Consider the following 23439-nt stretch of genomic DNA (forward strand, 5'->3'; position numbering starts at 1 on the left):
TTTTCACTTCTGGAAACCCATGTGGGAAAATAATTTGGCAAAAGTCTTGTATTTAGACTGTTCCACTCACATGAGTTCTCTATTTTCCTCATTCTCCACTTTTATTATAGGGAACATGGGTTTTAAAAAGAGAATTGACAATTTTTCTGTTTCTACCGCTTGTTCCCCACATGAAGCAATGATTCTGTTCTGTGACAACTTCTGTAACAGTCCACTGTGATGTCACAAACACCACAACTTCACGTAAGGACTAAGCTTCAGAAACAGGGCAACTGTTGACCATCTTGTTCACATCAAAAATATCTCTATGTGATAAGTGAGGGAGGGAATTAAGAATTATCTTCACTTATTGTTAACAGGAACTGGGAACTGAACTGACACAACTGACTGAAAGATTATTTCCTCTCCAATTTTTCTCTAATAAGGTATTTGTCTTCTCAATTTATGTTTAACACTGAAGTCTAATTTCCAACAACAACAATTATTTGTGGCAAATTGTAGCAATACCTTATGTCATTAGCTTACTTTGATATAGAAATAATACACCAAAAACACAAATATTTTAATACAACAACATTTACATTACTCTTCAACTTTAGTTTCCCCTGAAACTGGAAGATAGCACATGGTTCCACATTCCATTGACATCTACATTCATTAAACTTGTCAAAACACCCATTCTGTGTATCAGAAGTTAACTGTATTACATAGGGGGACTAATTAGCAAGCAGAAACACATGAGCACCACTGACAAATGCATATTCTGTTATTCCACTTGGCAGAAATATGACATTACTAAAGTTGTATGGTAGCAAACTAGTAAGATATGATTCAGAATAATGGACAGCAAAGGCTTTAAGTATTTTTTTTTTTAAATCATAGTTGTACTCTGAAAAGTGACTGTAAAAATGTCAATGTGTAGTTCTCAGTTTGTCTTAAATGACCTGAGCAAATATGCTGAGGTACTTAATAAAGAATAATTTTTGCAATTACTAGCCTTGCAAGCTCAACTTGAGATCTGATAGTCAAGTTGGGTTCTTTCCCTGTCACTTACGATTTTGAAATGTATAGTACGTGAAGTGGTCAGAGTTACTGCTGGTTGTTGTCAGTGTTACTACAAAAAGACCTTGAGTTCAATTTCGGATTCAAAGTTGGCAGTTAGGGAAAAAAACAAAAAACAAAAAACACAGAAATAAAAATCCAACTGTCTTTTACCTATAAAGTGGTAAATTTATCTGACCCACCACCACCACCACAATGCTATTTTTACAGTGATACTTTTCACATTGAAACCACACATTAGTTTCAAGTACTGTTTCTAAAGCTCACATGAACCAGGTGGCTTCTTTGCTCTAGCAAAAAATAAATAAATAAAGGGAGGGGGTACATTTGCCACGTCACATTTTTCCTTGTAAAACATAAGTCATAGATAGCTGGATTCCTCCCCACCCCCAATAAAGAGAAAACAGAAGAAAAGTTGTTTGGCCAAAATGCAAAATGAAATGCTGTGCTGAAAGATTTTTTTTTAAAAGAAGAAAACCAAAGTTCTTTGTTCACTTCTTTAAGGCTTTAAACTCCCCTTCTACCCCCTCCCTCCCCCCGCCCCCATCTCCCCAATTCCTGGTAAAGGTTTTTTATGCTTGTTTTTTAAATTACAAATATTGGGGTCTTGTTTCGATCATTTATGAATGGAGAACTATAGGATGTCATCACAGTGACAAAAGACAAAAACCTGAGCAAATGAAAGAGAAAAGGATCATTAGCCTGACTGTTTCACTGTTTTGTTAATATCTGTCAGGATGTTGAATTAAATAGACACTTGGAGAAAATCTGTCTATTTAAAGATTCCAAATCTCCCCCAACTCCATAACTGAGAGCTGAGAACGCTCCCATACTTATTCTCCAGTCTTTTAAGGAGTGATCCTCCAAAAACCAAGGAAGACTTGATATTCACAATACTTCTCCTTTTTCTAACTGCAGATTGTTTTGTATACCTTTCAGGCCTTCAAAACAAAACAAAAACCAAACAAAACAGAAGGACACAATTTTCACTTTCTATTTTGCAAGTCCCCTTAAAAGAACAGGAAGTGAGCATGCATCTTCATTATACTTTGTGTCCACTGTGATGGTTTACTGTTGAGTCTGTATTTGTTCATTTTTCAATTTATTATTTAAAAAACTTACGGAGAGATCTTCATTTTCCTGCTTCTTTAATATAATGCAAGGAACATCTATTGAAAGAAAAATATTAAATTACTTTAAAGGAAGTTGTAAAGTAGTACACAAAATATTAGATTCTGTAAATTATGAGATTTTGGGGATAAAAAAAATTAATCTTTAAAATATCTCCCAGAATAAAAAAAGTTATTCTCTAGAATTTCATTCCTGCTAAGACGGCATGCACATGGTTGGAGTTAAGCACTGGTTTTACTGGAACTATATATATGTTTAAGGGTAAGCCCATGCATACGTCTTTGCAGGATTGGGACTTACAAGTGGAACATGGTATCTCTCATTCTCACACAGCCTCGAGAAGGGCTTAGCATTTCAAGGTACTCTAAAGTTAAACTTCTCCAAATTAAAATAACTTTATTCTGAAGACAGAACTCTATGAACTCCTTTAAAATAACCGCAGCAGATAAAAATTCTAACTTCTCAACAAGTCAAAGTAAAACCTGCTGTACACTGCATTTTGTATTTCCAATTTTTGAAATACATGGGTAAAATCTTTATCTATGCATAACCAAACATTTTAATAACATTTATCATCAGGAATCAACGTAATCCCTTAAAAATAGCTGTCCATAATTTAAAGCTACTACCGGACAGCATTACAATATAAATAATGCTAATTATTAGTGTCATTTGATTTAAATAACTCTGAACTGTACTAGCTGCATTCTTTTTTTACATGCTCCTGCCTCTTTAGACTGTTCAGTCTTCAATATGGAACTTAGAAGATCCAATATGCAATTTATCGGAGAGGCTAATACTATCCCAAGATTGTATCATTTAAATTACAGTGTCACCACTTTCCTAGGATAATTCACAATAACATAGATGGGGAGTAAAGGCAGGCACAAGAGGGCACTTATAAAAGAAATAAGCTGTATACATTTACCCATTTTATCAAAGAATTCGTCTAAAGCTTGATGCAGAGATGGAAATTTCTCTCTATTATCCTCTAATAGCCATATTACACAACGAGTTTCCTTCAATGATGCTTCATAGAAACACTTAAGTATTTCATTATCTTCAAAGCTGGTCAACACATTGCCTAATTTACTGCCATACTTCTCATTCCAGAGAATGGTTATAAAGCTAAGGTCAAGCTCTTTAACAATATCTCCATAACGAGAGAAAAAGATCTTTGTGGCTTCCAAACCTGAAATGAAAAAAATTAATATCAGTTAATAAATTCAATTTAGGATTTAGGTTATTCCAATTTAGGGCTGAACGTTTGACATCTCCTACAGAACAGTTTGCTCCAAAACCAGATGTAAGGCTGCCAAAACTGAAGATATATACTGTAGCCTTGAAAAGTGCAAACAATCAGAACAGGTTCCAAAAAAATCAAATTTTTACTCTACCATCAATTTCGTAAACGTGTCTATTGCCTGTCAAAGTACAGGTAATGGAATCCAATTTTTAAAAACTGATTTTACCCCATTTTTGGCATTTATTACATATCTTATCCCATTTTACTTGTAACATACACCCTACATTTTAATCAAACAACAAACGAAATAAAGCTCTATAGCAGGGCAACATTACCAAAAAAGTTAGAAGCTGACTTCTTCAAACTGTAGTCAGCTAAACAGAAGATTAGCATTCCAATTTGTAAGGCCAAGACAATAAATAATTGGTTACTTTGTAGAAAATGTTTATCCCTATTTTATAGACTGTCTTCTCCATTCTGGATTTTAAAGAGACAGATTCTCTACATCTAATCCTCTCCTACTGGCAAAGTTCCGTACAAATCAGTTGCAAAGAGTCCAATATTTCAAATAAATTTATCTGCCATTTAAACCACCTTCATTTTAGGAACTTAATTAGCTATAGACAGAACAGTATTTAGTTCTATGAAGTGCAATACTTAAAAGAGCAATTCTACTCTGGAGAGTGACTTAAAATGCCACCTTATTACTCAGATGCATTTTGTTTGCATTACGAAAACATCTGACCACTTCAGTGACAGGTTCTTTTACTGTTTTTGACAGCACTGCAGAGCCAAGTGGGGTTGCCTAGGGGAAACTGAGGGCAGAATTTCTGCTGTAGAATATATGATTGAGGATTACACCACAAGTCAGAAAGAACAAAGCTTGACTTTAAGATCCTTGGTTGAGAATGCAGAGCTGGCAACTAGGGATCTTTTAGCCATCTTTTAATTTGTAAACTGAACAAATTCCATGTGAAACCAGAGACAAACATGGAACCACATGATAGCATACTACAGACTTGCTTTCCAGTAAATGGAGAAAAAGAAAGGTGGAAAGCATGCTTAATTTTATAATTTCATCTGCAAATTAAGTCATCTTACAGTTATATGAAATAGGACCTACCAAAACTGTTAAGATCTTTTATCCACTCATGTAATTTGGGATCCACTTCTTCAAGCTCACTCAGCACATGGACAAAAATTCTTGTGTTTACTCTATTCTTCTTCTGAATTAAATGACTTATGAGCTGCTCCATCACTTCATTTGATGTACTGCTACTTGTGGAACACATGCTGTAATCCTCCTCACTTATTACCCACCAAGAAAGTAGTTCACTTAGAAGTTTGGAAGTGTCATGTATACCAGTTTTTATCTGTTCAACATTCTGCAAAATATGCTGCAGGACTCTATCACTAGCAAATAAGAACTTCTGAACATGACCTATAACAAAATAAAGCAAGATTGTTATGTCAGTTTAGAACAGCTGCAAAACAGAATCAACCCCAAAATATAGATCAACTTTATTACATTATTTTTTAAATGTTTTTTATCATGTGAACTGGAACTCAGATTTAACTACAAGGGTTCTACTTGCACTTGCTATAGACTAACAGAATTTCTCATACTGGTAATTGAATTTTAGATGCATAAGAAACTGATTTACAAATGGAGCAAACCATACTTCCTCAATTAATATTAGAAAGAAAATTTTAACTACCAGTAATTTTAGCTTCAAATTACCACCACATGGAATGCATATGCACTCTGGGTGCCTAGATGGAACTCTCCAGAGCAGCAGTGACCAGTGTGGATGCATGCATCTGAACATTATGTTTTAAGGGTATTTATGGAACCTTGGCCTTATCCCTGCCTGAAAGTCTTTGCAAAAGACACTGAAGAAAAGACAGGTGGCAAATGTGAGAACTACAGTCACTAGCAAGTAATCTTTCTTTCTCCTTCAAAAACTGCCTCTAACAGACTGCCACTTGAGAGAGCACTAACTACCTTCGAAGAAGAGGAGTCTGAAGATAAATTAAAAAAAAAAAAAAGACTGAAGTGCTGCTCTCCCCCAAATTTGGGACCAGACCTACCCAAGTCTAAAGTAATGGTGGTGTGCATGTATGAACTGAGCACCAGATAGCAGCCTTACACATCTGTGATACATGTCTGAGGAATGCTGGTGATGATAATTTAGTACCCTATGTAAGGATATTTCAGGATTGATTCAATAGGCCCACAGATTACCTCACAAATCCAAGAAACGCAGACAAAACCACTGCTTACGCCGAGTTCTTAGAGCCAAGGACCAGGCTTCATTTGCATAAATACAAGATGCTACACCCCGGTGATCAGGTGGCAGGTAGCAGGCCAGTGAATTGGGACATGGGTGATTAGACTCAGGCCCAAATAATGCAGTGTAGACACTCAAGCTCTAGGCTAACAAACCTAGGGTCTGCTAACTGAAGTTCTACTAACCCTGGGCTTACATTGCAGTGTAGACATACCCTTTGGCTGATACAGGCCTGCCATGGGTGTTTTACTGCAGTATAGACATAGTCATAGAGATAGAGACTTTAGGTCATGACATGATCTTTTATGCACAATATTACATATCTTTTATCAACACCCTTTTATGCACTGGCTACCCCAAATCTTTCCTATTTGGTATTATTTAATGCCATACATGATGTTTCAAATTACACAATAAGTTACATAGCACGTTGCTTCCCTTTTTAGCAATAACAAAGCTATCAATTCTATTATTTGACAAGGATTGTCCTTGTTTTCCCTAGACACTCCAAAAAGTCGGTAATAGGATGTTCAAATGTTAATAATTTTTTTTTGCCAGGAATCTTTGTTCACACTTTTATCTCTATAAGATTATACAGAATTCATAACAACTACACTCAATTACTCAGGCCTACAAAAGCTACATGTATAAGCAATATCTATCTACGTATACACTGCTAATCAATTATCCACTAAATAAGGATTAGGCCTTTATCATGTTACATAAGGTAAGCTCATCTAACAAATGCTTTAGTCCCTTACACCCTAAAACATTTTGGATCAGATACACCTGCAAGAACAATACAGAGCGCACCCCCTCACCTTTCATCTGGGCTTATGAACAGGTTTGGTCTAATTAAATGGTAGCTCTGAACTCCTAAGCTCCTAAAGATATGTAACCTAGGCCTTGGCTACACTTGCGAGTTACAGTGCTGTAACGCCGCCCCCAGCGCTGTAACTCACACCCCGTCCACACTGGCAAGGCATTTGCAGCGCTGTATCTCTGTGGTTGCAGCGCTGCATATACTCCACGTCCCCGAGAGGAATAGCGAGTATTGCGCTGCCGTTGCAGCACTGCAGCGCCAGTGTGGCCGCCCAATGCGCTGTGAATGGCCTCCAGAATTATTCGGCAGTATCCCACAATGCCTGTTCTATCCACTCTGGTCATCAGTTCAAACTCTACTGCCCTGGCCTCAGATAACCAACCATGTGACCCACCCTTTACATTCCCTGGGAATTTTAAAAATCCCCTTCCTGTGTGCTCAGCACAGCGTGGCGTGGAGTGCAATCAGCGAATCTTTCCAGGTGACCATGCCTCCACGCGCCAAGCGAGCCCCAGCATGGAGCAATGGCGAGTTGCTGGACCTCATCAGTGTTTGCGGGGAGGAAGCTGTACAGTCCCAGCTGCGCTCCAGCCGTAGGAATTATGATACCTTTGGGAAGGTATCAAAGGACATGATGGAAAGGGGCCATGACTGGGACGCCCTGCAGTGCAGGATTAAAGTGAAGGAGCTGCAGAGTGCCTACCGCAAAGCCCGCGACGCAAACGCCCGCTCAGGTGCTCCCTCTGTGACCCCACCTCCACTCCGAGCACCACCATGGACACTTCAGAGCCGGTGGGGGGAGGGGGGGGAGAGAAGGAGGAGGAGGAGGAGGAAAACGGGAGTGATGGTGGTGGGCCGGATAGAGACACCCCGGAATCCCTGGAGCCATGCAGCCAGGAGCTCTTCTCGAGCCAGGAGGAATGGAGCCAGTCGCAGCGGCCGGTACTTGGTGGAGGACAAACAGAAGAGCAGGTTCCCGGTAAGCGGGTTTTTTTTCGGGAAGGAATTTTTTCGGTGCGAGCTCTTTGGGAGAGGAGGGTTAGGCATGCATGCCTAGATGTGGAATAGTGCATTGATGTGGTTTATCACATCGCGGTAATCGGCCTCGGTAATCTCGAATGTCTCATCCAGAACGTGTGCAATGCGCTTGCGCAGGTTTATCGGGAGAGCCACTGTGGTCCTTGTCCCAGCCAGGCTAACGTGTCCGTGCCACTGTGCCGCGAGGGGACCATTGCTGCACACAGGCAAGCTGCATATGGGCCAGGGCGGAAGCCGCATTGCAGTAGAAGACCCTCCCTTGCTTCCCAGGTCACCCTCAGCAGCGAGGTATCGTCCAGGACAAACTCTTGTGGAAAATGTTGGGACAGTGTTCAGTGTAGGTGTCCCCTGAAGCTGTTGGCTCTCCCCAAGGCACAGAAACCCAGAGGACAGTGCAGCCCTGAAACAATCAGTTCCCCTTACTCACCATTTTGAGGCTCCCGTGGGATACGTGTGCTCTGTTTCGGACGGGAAAATTATGCTATTTTGTAGACCCTGTGTGTTTTCTACTCCTTAAGTGCGGGGGGAATAATTACTCTGTCTGGTATAAACAATGCTGCCTCTGTTAAATGTTTCATTTTGCCTATACAGCAGCATCAACCTTGAGACCTCAGCCGTCCCTCTTATCGCCTGCTCAGAGACTGCAAAGACGCAGGAAGAGACCGCGAAAAAGCAAAGAAGACATGCTGCAAGAAGTGATGCAGCAATCTATTAAAGAGAATGAGAAAGCACAGAACTGGAGGGAGAGAGAAAGCAGGATCCGCCAGGAAAACGCAGCGCACCGGCGGCAAAGCACGGATCGGCTCATCCTCAAGCGCCAAGCAGACGCTATCCAGGAGCTCGTAGCCATGCAGAAAGAGGAGCAGTACCGCAAACGCAAACCCCACCTGTCAAGGCTGCTTCCCCACTTTGAACTTTAGGGTACAAATGTGGGGGCCTGCATGAAAACTTCTAAGCTTAACTACCAGCTTAGATCTGGTCCACTGCCACCATCCCAGAGCTAATTCCCTTCCCTGGGTAGCCTTGAGAGACCTTCAGCAATTCCCTGGTGAATACAGATCCAAACCCCTTGGATCTAAAAACAAGGAAAAATCAATCAGGTTCTTAAAAAGAAGGCTTTTAATTAAAGAAAAAGGTAAAAATCCTCTCTGTAAAATCAGGATGGGAAAATAACTTTACAGGGTAATCAAACTTAAAGAGCTCAGAGGACCCCCCTCTAGCCTCAGGTTCAAAGTACAGCAAACAAACAGAGATAAACACTCTAGTAAAAGGTACATTTACAAGTTGAGAAAACAAAGTAAAACTAACACGCCTTGCCTGGCCGTTTACTTACAAGTTTGAAATATGAGAGACTTGTTTAGAAAGATGTGGAGAACCTGGATTGATGTCTGGTCCCTCTCAGTCCCAAGAGCGAACAACCCCCAAAACAAAGAGCACAAACAAAAGCCTTCCCCCCACAAGATTTGAAAGTATCTTGTCCCCTTATTGGTCCTTTGAGTCAGGTGTCAGCCAGGTTACCCGAGCTTCTTAACCCTTTACAGGTAAAAGGATTTTGGAGTCTCTGGCCAGGAGGGATTTTATAGTACTGTACACAGGAGAGCTGTTACCCTTCCCTTTATAGTTATGACACCAGCACCCCCACAGCCCTTGTCCCAAAACTCTTTCCGTTGTGCCCCACTGTCACCTCCAACCCACTTTCCCCAACTTCTGTGTTCTTCACGCCACCCACTGCCTCCAACACCAGTATCTTCACCACCCAGCCCTGAAAACCACGACCCTTACCCTCTGCACTCAACCCCCATCACCATGCAGTATAGCTATCCTGAAGTGCAGCACTCACTGCACAGCACACCAGACAGGACATACGCGAATCTGTGATTGTACTGTTCCCCACTCCACCCCCTTGTTTCTTTTCAATAAATGGATTTTTTGGCTTTGAAAACATTCTTTATTATTGCATAAAGTAAAAGACTCCTTAGCCCAGGAAATAAACAGGCACTGCAAGTCTGCTTGTCTGCTTAGCAGACACTGATTCCTAAAAATTGGAACTACTGCACTTCACTCCCGTGCAGGGCACCAGATATCACTGCTGGTTTTCAGCCTCAAATTGCTCCCTCAAGGCATCCCTAATCCTTGCAGCCCCGTGCTGGGCCCCTGTAATAGCCCTGCTCTCTGGCTGTGCAAATTCAGCCTCCAGGTGTTGAACCTCGGCGGTCCATGCCTGAGTGAAGCTTTCACCCTTCCCTTCACAAATATTATGGAGGGCACAGCACGCGGATATAACCGCCGGGATGCTGTTTTCGGCCAAGTCCAGCTTCCCATACAGAGATCGCCAGTGGCCCTTTAAACGGCCAAAGGCACACTCCACAGTCATTCGGCACCGGCTCAGCCTGTAGTTGAACCGTTCCCTGCTGCTGTCAAGGCTCCCTGTATAGGGTTTCATGAGGCACGGCATTAACGGGTAAGCGGGATCTCCAAGGATCACAATGAGCATTTCAACTTCCCCTACCGTGATCTTCCGCTCTGGGAAAAAAGTCCCGGCCTGCATCTTCCTGAACAGCCAAGTGTTCCGAAAGATGCGTGCGTCATGCACCTTTCCGGGCCAGCCTGTGTTAATGTCAATGAAACGCCCACGGTGATCCACAAGAGCCTGGAGAACCATAGAGAAATACCCCTTCCGATTAACGTACTCGGATCCTAGGTGGGGGTGGTGCCAGAATAGGAATGTGCGTCCCATCTATCGCCCCTCCACAGTTAGGGAACCCCATTTGTGCAAAGACATCCACTATTTCCTGCATGTTACCCAGAATAATGGTTCTTCTGAGTAGGATGCGATTAATGGCCTTGCAAACCTGCATCAACACGATTCCAACGGTCGACTTTCCCACTCCAAACTGGTTTGCGACCGACCGGTAGCTGTCTGGAGTTGCCAGATCCAGATTGCAATTGCCACCTGCTTCTCCACTGGCAGGGCAGCTCTCAATCTCGTGTCCTTGCGCCGCAGGGTGGGGGCGAGCTCCTCACACAGTCCCATGAAAGTGGCTTTTCTCATCCGAAAGTTCTGCAGCCACTGCTCGTCATCCCAGACTTCCATGACGATATGATCCCACCACTCGGTGCTTGTTTCCCGAGCCCAAAAGCGGTGTTCCACGGTGCTGAGCATGTCCGTGAATGCCACAAGCAATTTAGTGTCGTACGCGTTACGCGGCTCGATAGCATCGTCGGACTCCTCACTCTCACTGTCACTTTGGATCTTAAGGAATAGTTCGACAGCCAAACGTGACATGCTAGCGAGATAAGTCAGCATACGCCTCACCAGTTCGGGCTCCATTTCCCACAGACAGATCACGCTGCACAGAAACCGTTGAAAGATGGCGCCAAAGGTGAACGGAAACAAAGGGATTTCTGGGATGCGAAGCGATGCATCACGGGGCGTTGGGACAGGACCCAGAATGCCCCGCACCCACGCCCCCTTCCCACAACCCACGGCGCCAGAATGGGAAAAGGTGCTCTGTGGGATAGCTGCCCATAATGCACAGCTCCCAACAGCGCTGCAATTGCCGCAAATGTGGCCACGACAGTGCGCTGGGCAGCTGTCAGTGTGGACAGACTGCAGTGCTTTCCCTACTCAGCTGCACGAAGTCAGGTTTAACTCACAGCGCTGTACATCTGCAAGTGTAGCCAAGGCCCTAGTTTCCCCAACATGGAAGGAGGTTTCAGGAAAGAATAACTGCAGATTTATGCATTGATTCAGATGGAACTTGGAAACCACCTAGGGAGAAACTTGGTGAAGGAAGTACTCTTATGAAACATTGTATAAGGAGGACCAGCCAGTAAATCTTAGATTTCCCCTACCTGAGGTTACAGTACAAAGACCATGGGTTGGAAGGGTAGATAGTATAAAGATAACACAGAGGCTCAAATGTTGGTTCAACAAGCATTGGATTCCAACTCCAAGAAGGTGGCAGCTCTCAAACAGGTGGAGATACATTACACAATCCTTTTAAAGAACTTAACATTAGGATGTTAAAATATGTAGTATCTTTGAAAGGGTAAGTGATATGCAGCTATCTTAACAGAACTCAAGGAAAGTCAAGAATACATAAGCAAAAACAGATCATCCAAATTTAAAGGAATTGAGAAAGTCCCTGGTATGAGCCACAAAGAAACACTCTCACTTCAGAGCATAAGTTTCACAGCTCTCCAGAAGAACTTCTTGAACTGCTTGTGAACACTCAATGTCCACATTTAGCAACACATCACAAATTCAGATTTCAAATCTGGATGAAGACCCTGACCAGATCCAATCTGACCAAGTGAGCCGGCAGAAGAACGGAGACACTTATTTATGCTAAGTTAAAAGATCTGAGATCTAAAGAGAGTTTCAAAAGGGAGGTGCCAGAGAACTAAACTAAGGAACATTCTCCACAGATTATTTTCAATCCCCACTCTCCTAACGCTATTTCATTCTATGCTGCCTGGAGGGAAAAAGGGTCCCAAAGGGGAGCAGGGAAGGGAAAGACTGTGCTCTGATTGCACCAAGGGCATGTGTTCATCCCATACGTGAGAATCTACACACGTAATTCTCGAAAGAGAATTAAATTAAAGCAACTATCCACTATCTTTTCCACAACTAATACATACAAAATAGTAAACCGTTTAATGTGAAACGTAGTATTTTATTTAATACTGTATTGTCTAATTTTAGCAGCAAAGCCTATGAAAAGTAAATTAAATTCTAAATTAAAGCTTGCCACAGCCATCTTATCTCACCCATTTTTGGTAAATACATTTGCATTTGGACGTTAGCACTACAATAAATATGTACACAGCTATTCTGTTCTAGAAAGATTCTTCTGCTGTGTTCATCACTAGAGTATTTGAGCATCTTCCCGTAGTGCATTGACTAGGGCTCCTATGCACCATGGTAATACAAATCATCAAGTCATTAAGCAACAAGACTATACAAGACACTCCAGATCAGTATTTATAACCCTTTCCTTGAAATAATACTCATCTTCGATTCACTGAGGGTACATTAAAACTGCTACTTATGCTAATCAAAATATCCATTTGTTTATATGATAATGTACAGCAATACATTAGAATACAAATGTATTCTACAACAAAATACCTTAAACTTCCACGTACCTTTATGACTATCATACTTAGATATATTATCTTCCCTTTTATTTTCTTCCACGCTATCCTTGGCAGAGTTCAGTGCTTCTTCTCTTACATGCTTTCTCTTTATTTTTTTTTCTTCTTTTATTTTTAGCTTCCTAGAACTGATAAATGAAACTGATCAGTGAGGCAAATCAGCCTCAACTATCAATAGACGATTTTTTCTCTGGCAGTTTACAAACCATTCTCCACCTATTAGAACATTTGTCAGCTTACATTATAAAGTTTTCACAGTAGAAGTCATTAGTCAAATGATAGAGAGGTAAAATTTGAATTTAGCTATTCTTCAGTTAAAAAGTAATGGAGACCATCTACCTTCAGGCATACTGAACAACTTATTTGAAGCTTGTAGATGTAGAGAGAATATCCTAAATATTTTACAATAATCTGTATTAGGAGGAGCTGACTTTAAAAGACACTATGATGTAGCATGCATGCCCATATTTACATCTAACATGTACAAGATGTTGAGTTATTTATAAATAAATGTTAAAAAAAGTTTCCCAAAGTTCCTATGACCAACTTAAGTAACACAAGAAATCCATCTTTACACATGTATCTCTCATGACTTGGAATATGAATTCCAATAATCTAAACTCCTACCTAAACGAAACCAGTTTAGTGAATATCTCATTCCTTCAGATAAATTTTCCTTTTGGAACAAGATTAAGGGGAATAAAATCCTGAGGATCCATACTGAACCTGTCCAATACATATTTACAGTATTTATCCCCTTACTATAAAGCACCAGTATTTACCACTCTGTCAAATCTGTTGTGAGCAATAAATGCAAACTCCTTTAGCGATATTACAGTAATGCCAAGACTGTGCTAATCAAACATTTGAACGTAACCTGTATACACAATTCAGTTTTTAAACAGCATTTTCTTAGGATCCATATAGAATTTTTCAGTCAAGTAAACACTCTAGGGTAGAGGTGCTCAAGCAATGCCCCTCCCACGTAGCTTGAATCTAGCCATTTCCTTCCTCCCACTTAACAATATGAGAAGGATTGAATAGTTACAACCTCCAGATTGACAACTCATGCTCTAATGCGGCGTTTCTCAACATTTATACCAGGGACCGGCTTCCTGCCTTTCTAAACTATGTCTGGGAAATCTCAGGGAGTGGGAAGGAGGCTGCTATACAGGTTACTTACCTGTAACTAATCTTCAAGATGCGTAGTCCCTATCTGAATTCCACTGGGGGTTACACATGCATACCATGCACCTGGAGACGGAGAATTTGAAAGTCGTGTCTGTTGGTCTGCGCATGAGCCCTGGTTCACCTGGTGCCTCCGACTGAGAGGATAAAGGGCGGGGTGGACATATCGCCTCTCCAGTTATTTCTCTACCAAAAATCAGATAAGATCCGAAGCAGAGAGGAAGGAGGGCAAGTAGTGGAATACAGATAGGGATCACACATCTTCAAGGACCTCCAGTTAAAGGTAAGTAACCTTCTCTTCTTCATCGAGTGATGGTCCCTACTGTACGCTACTGCAAGTGATTGACAAATAGTACCTAAGTAGGAGAAAGATGAGAGGATGTACACAGTAGGATTGAGTGGAGTACTGCCATCCCAAAGGAGGCATCAGCAGAAGAGTTCAGCACCAGGGCATAATGTACCTCCTCAAGAGATGCTATAGTCGTTGCTTAAGCCATGGTGGAATGAGCTCTTACCTGTGGGGGGGGAATGAGGGGAAGGGGAGGGTTTGGGTTTGAGAGCTGATAGAGTAGAATGGAGCTGGATATCTATTTGGAGATTCTCTGGTGGAGATGGCATGCCCTCCGACTCTTTCTGCTACAGTGACAAACAGTTTCAGGGATTTCCTGATTGGTTTTGTTTTCTGCAGGTAGAAAGCCAAAGCTCGTCGAAGATCGAGGGAGTGGAGTCTTCATTCTTCTGCAGAAGTGTGTGGCTTTGAGAAGAAAGCAGGTAAGCGAATGGATTGGTTAAGGTGAAATTCCGACTTTAGGGATGAATTTGGGGTGTAGAGATAAAGAAACCTTATCCTTATGAAATACAGAATATGGAGGATCTGCCAAATAGAAAATACAGGGGTACTGCAGTATAGAAAAGCTTGAGCTCCAAGTTTGCCAACCCTTCTCACTGATGGCTACGAGAAAGGCGACTTACATGGAAAGGAGGGAATATGGAACAAGTAGCTAAAGGCCCAAAGTGGGGCTTATTAGCACTGAGAGAATGAGATTCAGGTCCCACTGGGGTGCAAGCATCTGAGGAGGTGGGAAGGTTCTTATTAAGCCTTTCTAGAATCTATTGGTCAGTGGGTGAGTGAAAACTCAGTAACCTTGAGAAGGTGGATGTGGCAGTGGACTGGAGTGTTTGATCTTGCCGTTCCACTGAGTCAGGTGCTCAGGAAACATTGGGAGAATGATTGGTGGGTGAGACAACATGTGTAGAAGGCTAGGAAACCAGAACTGTCTGGGCCAGAAGGGGGTAATCAGGATGACCCTCACTCTGTTCTGCAGGATCTTGCCTAGAGCTCGTGGCAGGAGGGTGGTGGAGAGAAGGCATAGGCATAGGTGAACTTGATCTTATCAAGTAAGAAGGAGACCATCGCCCTGGGAGCGGTGACCTAGGGCTCCTCTGGAGCAATACGTAGTGCATTTGCTGTTTACTTGAGAGGTGAATAGATCCCTGGTTGGGATTTCCCCATATAATGAAAATGTTGCGGAGTACCACATCATGAAGCCTCCTCCCACTCGTGATCGATTGTGAAATGTCTGTGAGCATATTCTGCTTTCCTGGGAGGTAGTCTGCTGATCGGGTGATTTGACTGTTGACTGTTGTAGTGTTGTCTGACATTATAAGGACATGGTGATGGGGATGAATGGAAGAAAGAACTCACAAGCCTTCCGTACTGTCTGTAGTTCCAGGATATTGATATGCATCCCGGCCTCCCAAGATGTCCAAACCCATTGTGCTGTGTGGTTGTCCATGTGGGCTCCCCAACCTAGTGGGGCTGTATCCATAATGATGTTCCTGTCTGGAGAGGAAGAGAGAAAGGGGACCCCACGCATATTTAATGAGAATTTGTCCGCCATAGGAAGGACGCCAGTACCTTGCCAGGAACTGTCACCATGTGGTTCATGGAATGACGGTTTATACCTGAAGGCAACAAAGGTGGAGTCTTGCCAATGGGGTGATATAAGTGCACAAGGCCACATGACCAAGTAGGGACAGAAGTGTTTTGCCCGGTACCTGAGGACAGTTTGTGATGTGAGCTATGATATTGTTCATGGTCTGAAACCCGTCTGTGGGCAGGTACGCCCTTGCGCTGATATAACTTGGGGGTGCCCCAATGGTGTCTAAAGATTGTGTGGCGCGAGAGCAGATTTTTCCATGTTTATGCTGACTCCCAGTGCAGAGCGAAAGTGTAGCATTATTCAACTCAATGCATAGGCCTCCTGGTGTGGCAGCAAGGAGCCAGTCATCAAGGTATGGGAAAGACAAGAAGGCCATGACATCTAATGTGGGTTGCAACAACTGAGAATATCTTGGTAAAGACTCTGGGTGCAGTTGCTATTCTGAAGGGGAGTATCTTGTACTGAAAATGGTTGGGGCCCACCATAAATCTGAGAAAATACTTGTGGGTGGAGTGGATATCTAAGTGAAAGCAAGCATCCTTCATATTGAGAGCCATGGATCACATGCCATTTTCTAAAGATGGAATTAATGCTGCTAACGTGACCAATAGAAATCTGAGTTTGCGAATGAAGTGGTTGAGATGGTGAAGGTCGAAGACTGGTCTCCAACCACTCTTCTTTTTAGGTATTAGGAAGGAGGTTGAGTAAAACCCTTTCCCTTGGTATTGTGGAGGAATGTGTTCTATTGCTCCTCTCTGCATTAAGGAATCCACCTCTTGTGTGAGCCAATTCTTGTGAGAGTGGTCCCTAAAGGGGGACGGGGAAGAGGGTTTCAGGGGAGGTAGTGATGCAAACTATCACATAGGCAAAGTGGATGACATTCAGCACTCACTTGTCTATTTTTATCGCACTCCAGCTGTTGAAAAAGAGACCTAGACAAACCCCGAATGATGTGCTGGAGTCAGGAGGTGGTGGGCTTAGTGGTTCATGGCTCTTGAGCTCTCGTCAAAGATAACGTTGAGCTGATGGCTGAGACTGAGATGCAAAGCCTGTTGTGGAGGATGTAGGGAAGCAGGACTTCTGTATACTCTCTCTTATGTAGTGACTCATAGGGCCTCTGATAGAAGAACTGTTGAGCCATATACCTCAATTTGGCCGATGGGCAATGAAACTTCCTCTTAGGACCAGGTGTGTATATCCCCAGCGATCAGAGGGCAGCCCTAATCCTTCCGGATATGGAGGGACTCATCTGTCTTCTGGTTGAAGAGGTGCTATTCACCTTGCTGTGATGTGAGCTTCCCCAAGGCAGTACAGGCAGTCTTGGTGGCTGTCACCGACAGAGAAGGATCATGGGCAGGAAGAACAGAGTTTGAAGCCTGGGTCCTGGATGTAATACCTGAACAGGGTACAGGGTGGGGTGGGTACCCCCCATAGACTAATCTAATGCTAAAGCTACTAGAATTGTTATATTTGCTAAAACTATACACTATTAAAACTTAACAATTTACAATTAAGTTATTTATTGTTTACTCCTGGGGGAATTCTGTGCCACAGCGTGGGCACAGAATTCATATTGTCTGCAGATTTCTTTGCTTCCCCGCAGACAATATATTTCTGAGGGGAAGCAGAGAAGCCGCAAGAACAGTCACTCACTCCTCCCCAGCAGCTTGGAGCAGCCAGCGAAGACATATATCAACATGTGTATGTGTGTTTGTATGTGTGGGGAGGTGCTGGGAGAGACATCAATTATTATAAATGACAATATAGCAGTACAAATGCTTATGGTGCTTTAGTGATTAGAACTGGTCTAAATTTTTGGACTGAAAAATTTTCCTATCAAAATGTGCTCCATGAACTGTTTACTACTGACTTTTCTGGAGATGGTAGCCAATATAAATTGTGAATTTAATTCCCCAGCCCTCACTTGCTCTTCAGCTGCCTATGATGTAATACTAAGCATATGGCTGCATATATTTGTTGACTAATAACTAGAAATAAAGAGTCAAACCTAACTATTACTATTAGACAAACGGGGTTTGGGGATTTTCTCCAATGCTCCCCACACCCATTCTCCCCATCCATTGTATTGTAATTTAAATAAATTACCAAAATAATTGAAACTGATGTTTTTATATTGTGTTATTTTGACAAATAAACTATGCAGAATTTTAAAATACTGCGTGCAGAATTTTTAATTTTTTGGAGCAGAATTCCCCCAGAAGTAATTATTTATGGGACAAAGTTTAAGCTGCGGACACTAATGGTTCCAACCTGTACCATGCAGCAGTGAGAAGGAACTGGAGAGGTGGTTGGTCCACCCTACCCTTTATTCCCTCAGCTGGAGGCACGAGGTGAACTAGGGTGCATGCATAGACCAATGGACACTACTTTCAAATTCTCTGGCCCCTGGTGCATGCATATCCCACAGTGGAATACAAAAGGGACCATCACTCGAAGCAAAACATACATATGTCAAGAAGGGTAGCATATTCCCTGCTCTTCCTTCCCCTCCCTTCATAGCTACTTAGGCCATAGGTCAGATTGGTGAGCAGAATGAAGGGGAAGAGATGGTTCTCAAGTTCCATCCACAGTCCTGGAATCCCAGGTTGTTTGTGATAAGATTGTGAGCAGTGAAACGACATTTACCAATCTTAAATAATTATAATTAGGCTTCAGATTTAACAGCCTATTGAGATGAATGGAGCAATTTGCACTTCAGAATTATTAGTTCAAATTTTATGGAAACCAATGGAATTACTACAGGAATTAATTTGACCTTTGATTCTCTCTGTATAGAGATTCAGAGAAGACTCTTTGCATTGATTCATATTTTGAAGGTTTTCTTTATGGCCATAAACAAGTTTTGTTCTTTTTTTAAATGAAAAAACTTAGTTCTTTAGAAATTGCTGGGGCAACTACAGAACTGCTAATAATACTTATTACCTAGTACCAGTTCAATATGAGCTCTGATTTAATCATTTAGCTTTTTCATCCTTCCTATCAAATTAGGAACCCCTAAAATCTTTTATGCTGTTTTCTGAACTCCCTCTAGTTTGTCAACTTTCTAGTAACACAGTGAACACAGATGAATCAAATAATCATTTGAATCCTTGCCACAGCCATAAAGAGAGCAACTATCACCTCTCTAAAATATTTGGAGTATTTCAGCAATTTCTGAAATATGTAATCCCATCCTATTGTAAATTTAAATTACTGTTAATCCTAGAAATCTTACCTTGAACATTTCTGTTTAACACTGGCTCTTGGTGGATCCTTAATTTTGGGGATTTTTTGTTCAAACTACAAAAAAATGACACCACGTTAATTGAATTTGAGTTCTAAAGCAATCTTCTTAACAATAAACACAAAAATGACATCTGATGTTTCAGAAGTCAACAATGTAATAGCTTGAATTAAAAAAAAAAAAAAAAAATGCAGCCACCTGGGCTGCTCAAGCCATATAAAGCTGCAAGCTTTGGTTATATAGAAAGACAACTAGTTCACGGGAAAGGTAATCTGGCAGAGAAGGTCACAACAGAGAAGAAACATTCCTTACAATTATTTCCCAGTGTCTCATATGATGAAACTCCCAATTCTCCTGTGCTGTAGATTTGAAAGCCAGACAAGAGTTACACTTTTGGGAGATATGGGACTCTCCCAAGCAACAGATACACCTAGAATGGTCATCGCTGACAGGAATAGCCTCCCGACAAGAAAGACAGCATTTGAAACCTGGTGAGCCAGGCATGTCGAGCCAGGTCAAATAAGCTCCACAGAAAAAAGGAGGAAAAAGGAGAGGGGGAAAAAAAAAAAAAAAACCACTCTCTCACTACTATCTAACTAATCCTATACTAACAACAGCTAATGCTAACTAGAAACACTAAACTAACTAACTAACTAACAGTATGCCATGTAGCTGTAGCTGTGTCGTTCATGTAGAACATGCTGAGGTGGACATGCTAGAACTCAGTCTCAGCCTGAGGTGGTAGAGAAGAACTCAGACATTTCACCACTGCAGCTCTATACACCATCTGTGTGTGACACGAGGTCGTACCAAGTGCACACATGGACCAAAGAGACACTGCTAATGGGAAATCTCCAATCAAGGGCTCAAGAGGTTCATGCTCGAAGAACTGGATTTACTTCTTCCCCAACAGGCAGAAATCCTGCTCCTACAACGATCAGTCGTTTCAGTACGTCACCAGTCCAAAACAAGCTGGGATACTTAGGTGCAAGGAATCTGAGACAGCACGGATATGTTAAAACTAGTAGAGCCAGACCACCTCATACTTATTATACTATGAAAATTCAATGAAGCTTCCACTAAATTACATTTGTATATCAAGGTCTTATAATAAATATAAGAAGCTTATATTTAAAACATTCCAGTTTACCTGTGGTTTTGTAATAAGGTCAACACAGTAGATTGACTTGCTATCTCACCAAGGGCAAATCACTTTACCTGTGCCTCTTTTTATCCATTTGTAAAATAGGTACCAAAACCACAACCACCACCTCCCTCAAAGGGGGGTGCTAAAAAAGTTAATTGAGCTATGTAAAGTGTTGTGATCCCCTAGTGAAATTATGTAACTGCACTGTCAGTAAGTAACACTGTACAAGTCTCCAGTGGATCTTAATTGCAAGATGAGGATTTGTTTTAAAAAACTGATTCTCATTTCACACTGATGTTTAATTACTTACCACACATTTTACGAGACCAGAAGAACTGAAGATAACAATTTTTGAAATGAGGCCTCTACAATCAGGAGTGAAACATGACTCTTGAAGAAAATCCTGTGGGAGAAGATCAGTTATGTAGAAAAAAAATTCTGTTTTCAATAAAATGGAAAGATGCACTCTCTCTGTGCTTTTGTACAGAAATGCTATTGTGTATACTGAACTTGAGCGGACCAAGGTAATTAAGACCATCACTAAAGGCTTAGGCCTCTACTTGCATTTAGCAGAGGGAAGCCAATCATGGCATAAAATGGCTGGGATCAAAAAGATGGGAGCAGTTGCTCATGGCACATACTCTTTTACTCCCCAAACCAATGGAGAAATCCTCCAATTTTCTGTCCACAGAATTTGTGCTCTATGGATTGAAAAAGGGTACTTCCTGATCTTAACAGCCTCATTTTCCCATCCCAAACCTGCTGGGATTTCCCAACAGAAGATTATACTGATTACCATCGTTATCTTCTGCCAAGTCTCCCTATGCACATTGAAACCCTTTTGGTTTTGGAGTATTAGCTGATGGGGAGGCAATAACAACAAGGTTTCTAAGGGACTCAAGCATCCATAAAGTAAGAGGTAAAGAGAACAGACCATACACATTGAGCCTCTACGTAAATATCCCTGTCCTCCATAGATACCTTGACGCCTGCAGGATTTCCCTATGCCTGCAACACAGACTGTATGTTCCCCATAGGACAGGTGAAAAGTTAAGGCTCCAGGACTGTACTCATCTTAATGACTTTAGCACAGCTACACCCCTAGAAAACAGTTAATAACCAATACTTAAATAGAAGTTTGACATGGGTCTTACCTTGTCATTTTTATCACTGTAAATTGTAGTTTTCAGCTTTTTCCAACAGCTGATGTGAAACTCCACTTTACACTGCTGACAGCAAGTAATCTGTATAAAACCCTAAAATTTGAAGACCATAGGAATTTATGCTTTCAAAGAAAAAAAATGTACCATTCAATAACAGCAAAAAATTAAGAATTTATGCTTCACATAAAGCTTGTATAATGTGCAAGGCACATAACTCCAGCAAAAAGTTTGATCTCCAAAACCCTTAAAAAAAAAAGTTTACCTTGAAGTCTGGGTCAGTAAAATAGATTTGAATTTTCGAATGTCCATGGCACTGCTGATAAGAACAAACTGCATCTGGCTCTGGAGGAAACTTGCATTCCTCAATGAAATTCTCCAACATCAACTATAAAACATCAAATACAATCACAAATAGAGATATCACATTGTTCCAAAGAATAAATTTTTTCTCAGACACAAAAACCAAGTAATGAGATCAAACATCTCTCTATTTGCATTTTTTAAGATTTGGATGTTTTTAGGGCAAAACAGACACCACATTTTCAGAGCCAAAAGAGTTATACTTGAAAATAATTAACTTTATTTTAAAAACATCCTGCCTTTCATGCTGCAAAATATTTCAAAAGTTCTTCATACTTCTACAGGTGTCAGTGAGGAATGCATAGCCTCTCTGCATACAGTACTCCTAGAGTAATTCTGCACCATTGCGCAAGTGCAGAATTAATGTCCGTCCCCCCGCAGAATAGTTGACTCTGAGGGGGAGGCAAAAGGAAGCCTTGAGCGAGGTCATGCTACAATTACACCTTTTGCTCACTATGGACTGATGTGGTACCAGAAGAGAGAACAGCTGGCTCATGGGCTGGAGCAGCCAACCACGGAGACAGGACAGAGGCTGCCTTCCTCACAATGCCCTGCTCGTAGTGCCAGGTGAGGAGGCCTGGGATATGGGGGGAGGTGGACAGAGCAGGGTACACGGGGCCACTTGGGGGGGCCACACAGACTGGTGTTCAGAAGGGCTAGTGCAGGGGGTAGACTGCAGTAAGGGCACAGGAACTAGTGGGATGACAACATTGAGACAGGGCTGAATGGGAGTAGGGGTGCAAAACCACATGAGAACAGGGGAGGGGAGAGTGCGGGGCCACATGGTAGTAGGAGTTTGGGGCCAAATGGGGACATGTGCAGATATGCCTGGCTGAATGGGAAGTGGGAGTGCAGGGACACACGGGGACAGGGGCAGATGTGCCTAACTGAATGGAAAAGGCTAGAGGTCAGCCAGGGTCTGCATTGAAGCAGCTCCCTAACTCCCTAAAATCTCCCCCTCCCCCCTCCAAAAAAGCCCGTGTTCCATACTTCTCCCGCCCACACCCAACAACTCTCCAGGTTCGCTTCCAAGCTCCTTCCCAGCAATTACTTCCCTCTCCCTCAGCTCCTCTGTTACCCTTTACTCCCCCAAGACTTTGCACTTCTTCTGAGGGGTGCAGGAAATACGTTTCTGTATTGTAGTTTAAATGAATTATTACTCAGAGTTCTGTATTAGTATGCTTAGTAAGGAATCTATTTGTCAAAAAACATTTCCTGAATCTTTTTTGTTACCTGTATTGTTACAGACATACTTGCTGACAGGTATTTTGAAATAATTACCAAAATAATTGAAACTGGCATGATTATATTGTATTGTTTTGACAAAATATGCAGAATTTTAAAATACTGTGCACAGAATTTTTAATTTTTTGGCACAGAATTCCCCCAAGAGTAATACAGGTTGGCCAGACCATCATTTTACATGTTAATAGTTTTATCTCAACTTAAGGATAGTGTTTGTGAATGAAAAAATAGCTTTGTTTCTACTATTTCAATGGGAAAGACAATCTTAAAGCTAACAGTTGAGATTTTCAAGGTTGACCAAGAAACGTAACCACTCTACTCCCAGTAAAATTACTGGGAATCGTGTTGCTAAACCCCTAGCAAATGTTGGCTTTAAAAACTGACAAAATAACTATTAC

The 23439-nt window shown here is 41.7% G+C and overlaps 1 protein-coding gene across 1 annotated transcript in view; it reads right to left on the minus strand.

Annotated features, from left to right (window-relative positions):
* LOC113406394 (E3 ubiquitin-protein ligase TTC3-like) overlaps nt 1–23439 on the minus strand; it is a 136207-nt gene that overhangs the window by 22897 nt on the left and 89871 nt on the right. The window contains exons 22-29 of the mRNA XM_029911395.1: nt 21699–21821; nt 21428–21529; nt 20584–20676; nt 19118–19182; nt 12743–12879; nt 4563–4880; nt 3122–3385; nt 2185–2231 (exon numbers count right to left, since the gene is read on the minus strand). Of these exons, the coding sequence (XP_029767255.1) occupies nt 2185–2231; nt 3122–3385; nt 4563–4880; nt 12743–12879; nt 19118–19182; nt 20584–20676; nt 21428–21529; nt 21699–21821 (1149 nt within the window). The remainder of the gene's footprint in view (nt 1–2184; nt 2232–3121; nt 3386–4562; nt 4881–12742; nt 12880–19117; nt 19183–20583; nt 20677–21427; nt 21530–21698; nt 21822–23439) is intronic.

Source organism: Terrapene carolina, unplaced genomic scaffold (genome assembly GCF_002925995.2).
Source record: "Terrapene carolina triunguis isolate 2854851 unplaced genomic scaffold, T_m_triunguis-2.0 Scaffold30, whole genome shotgun sequence".
In the NCBI taxonomy this organism is placed as follows: Eukaryota; Metazoa; Chordata; order Testudines; family Emydidae; genus Terrapene; species Terrapene triunguis.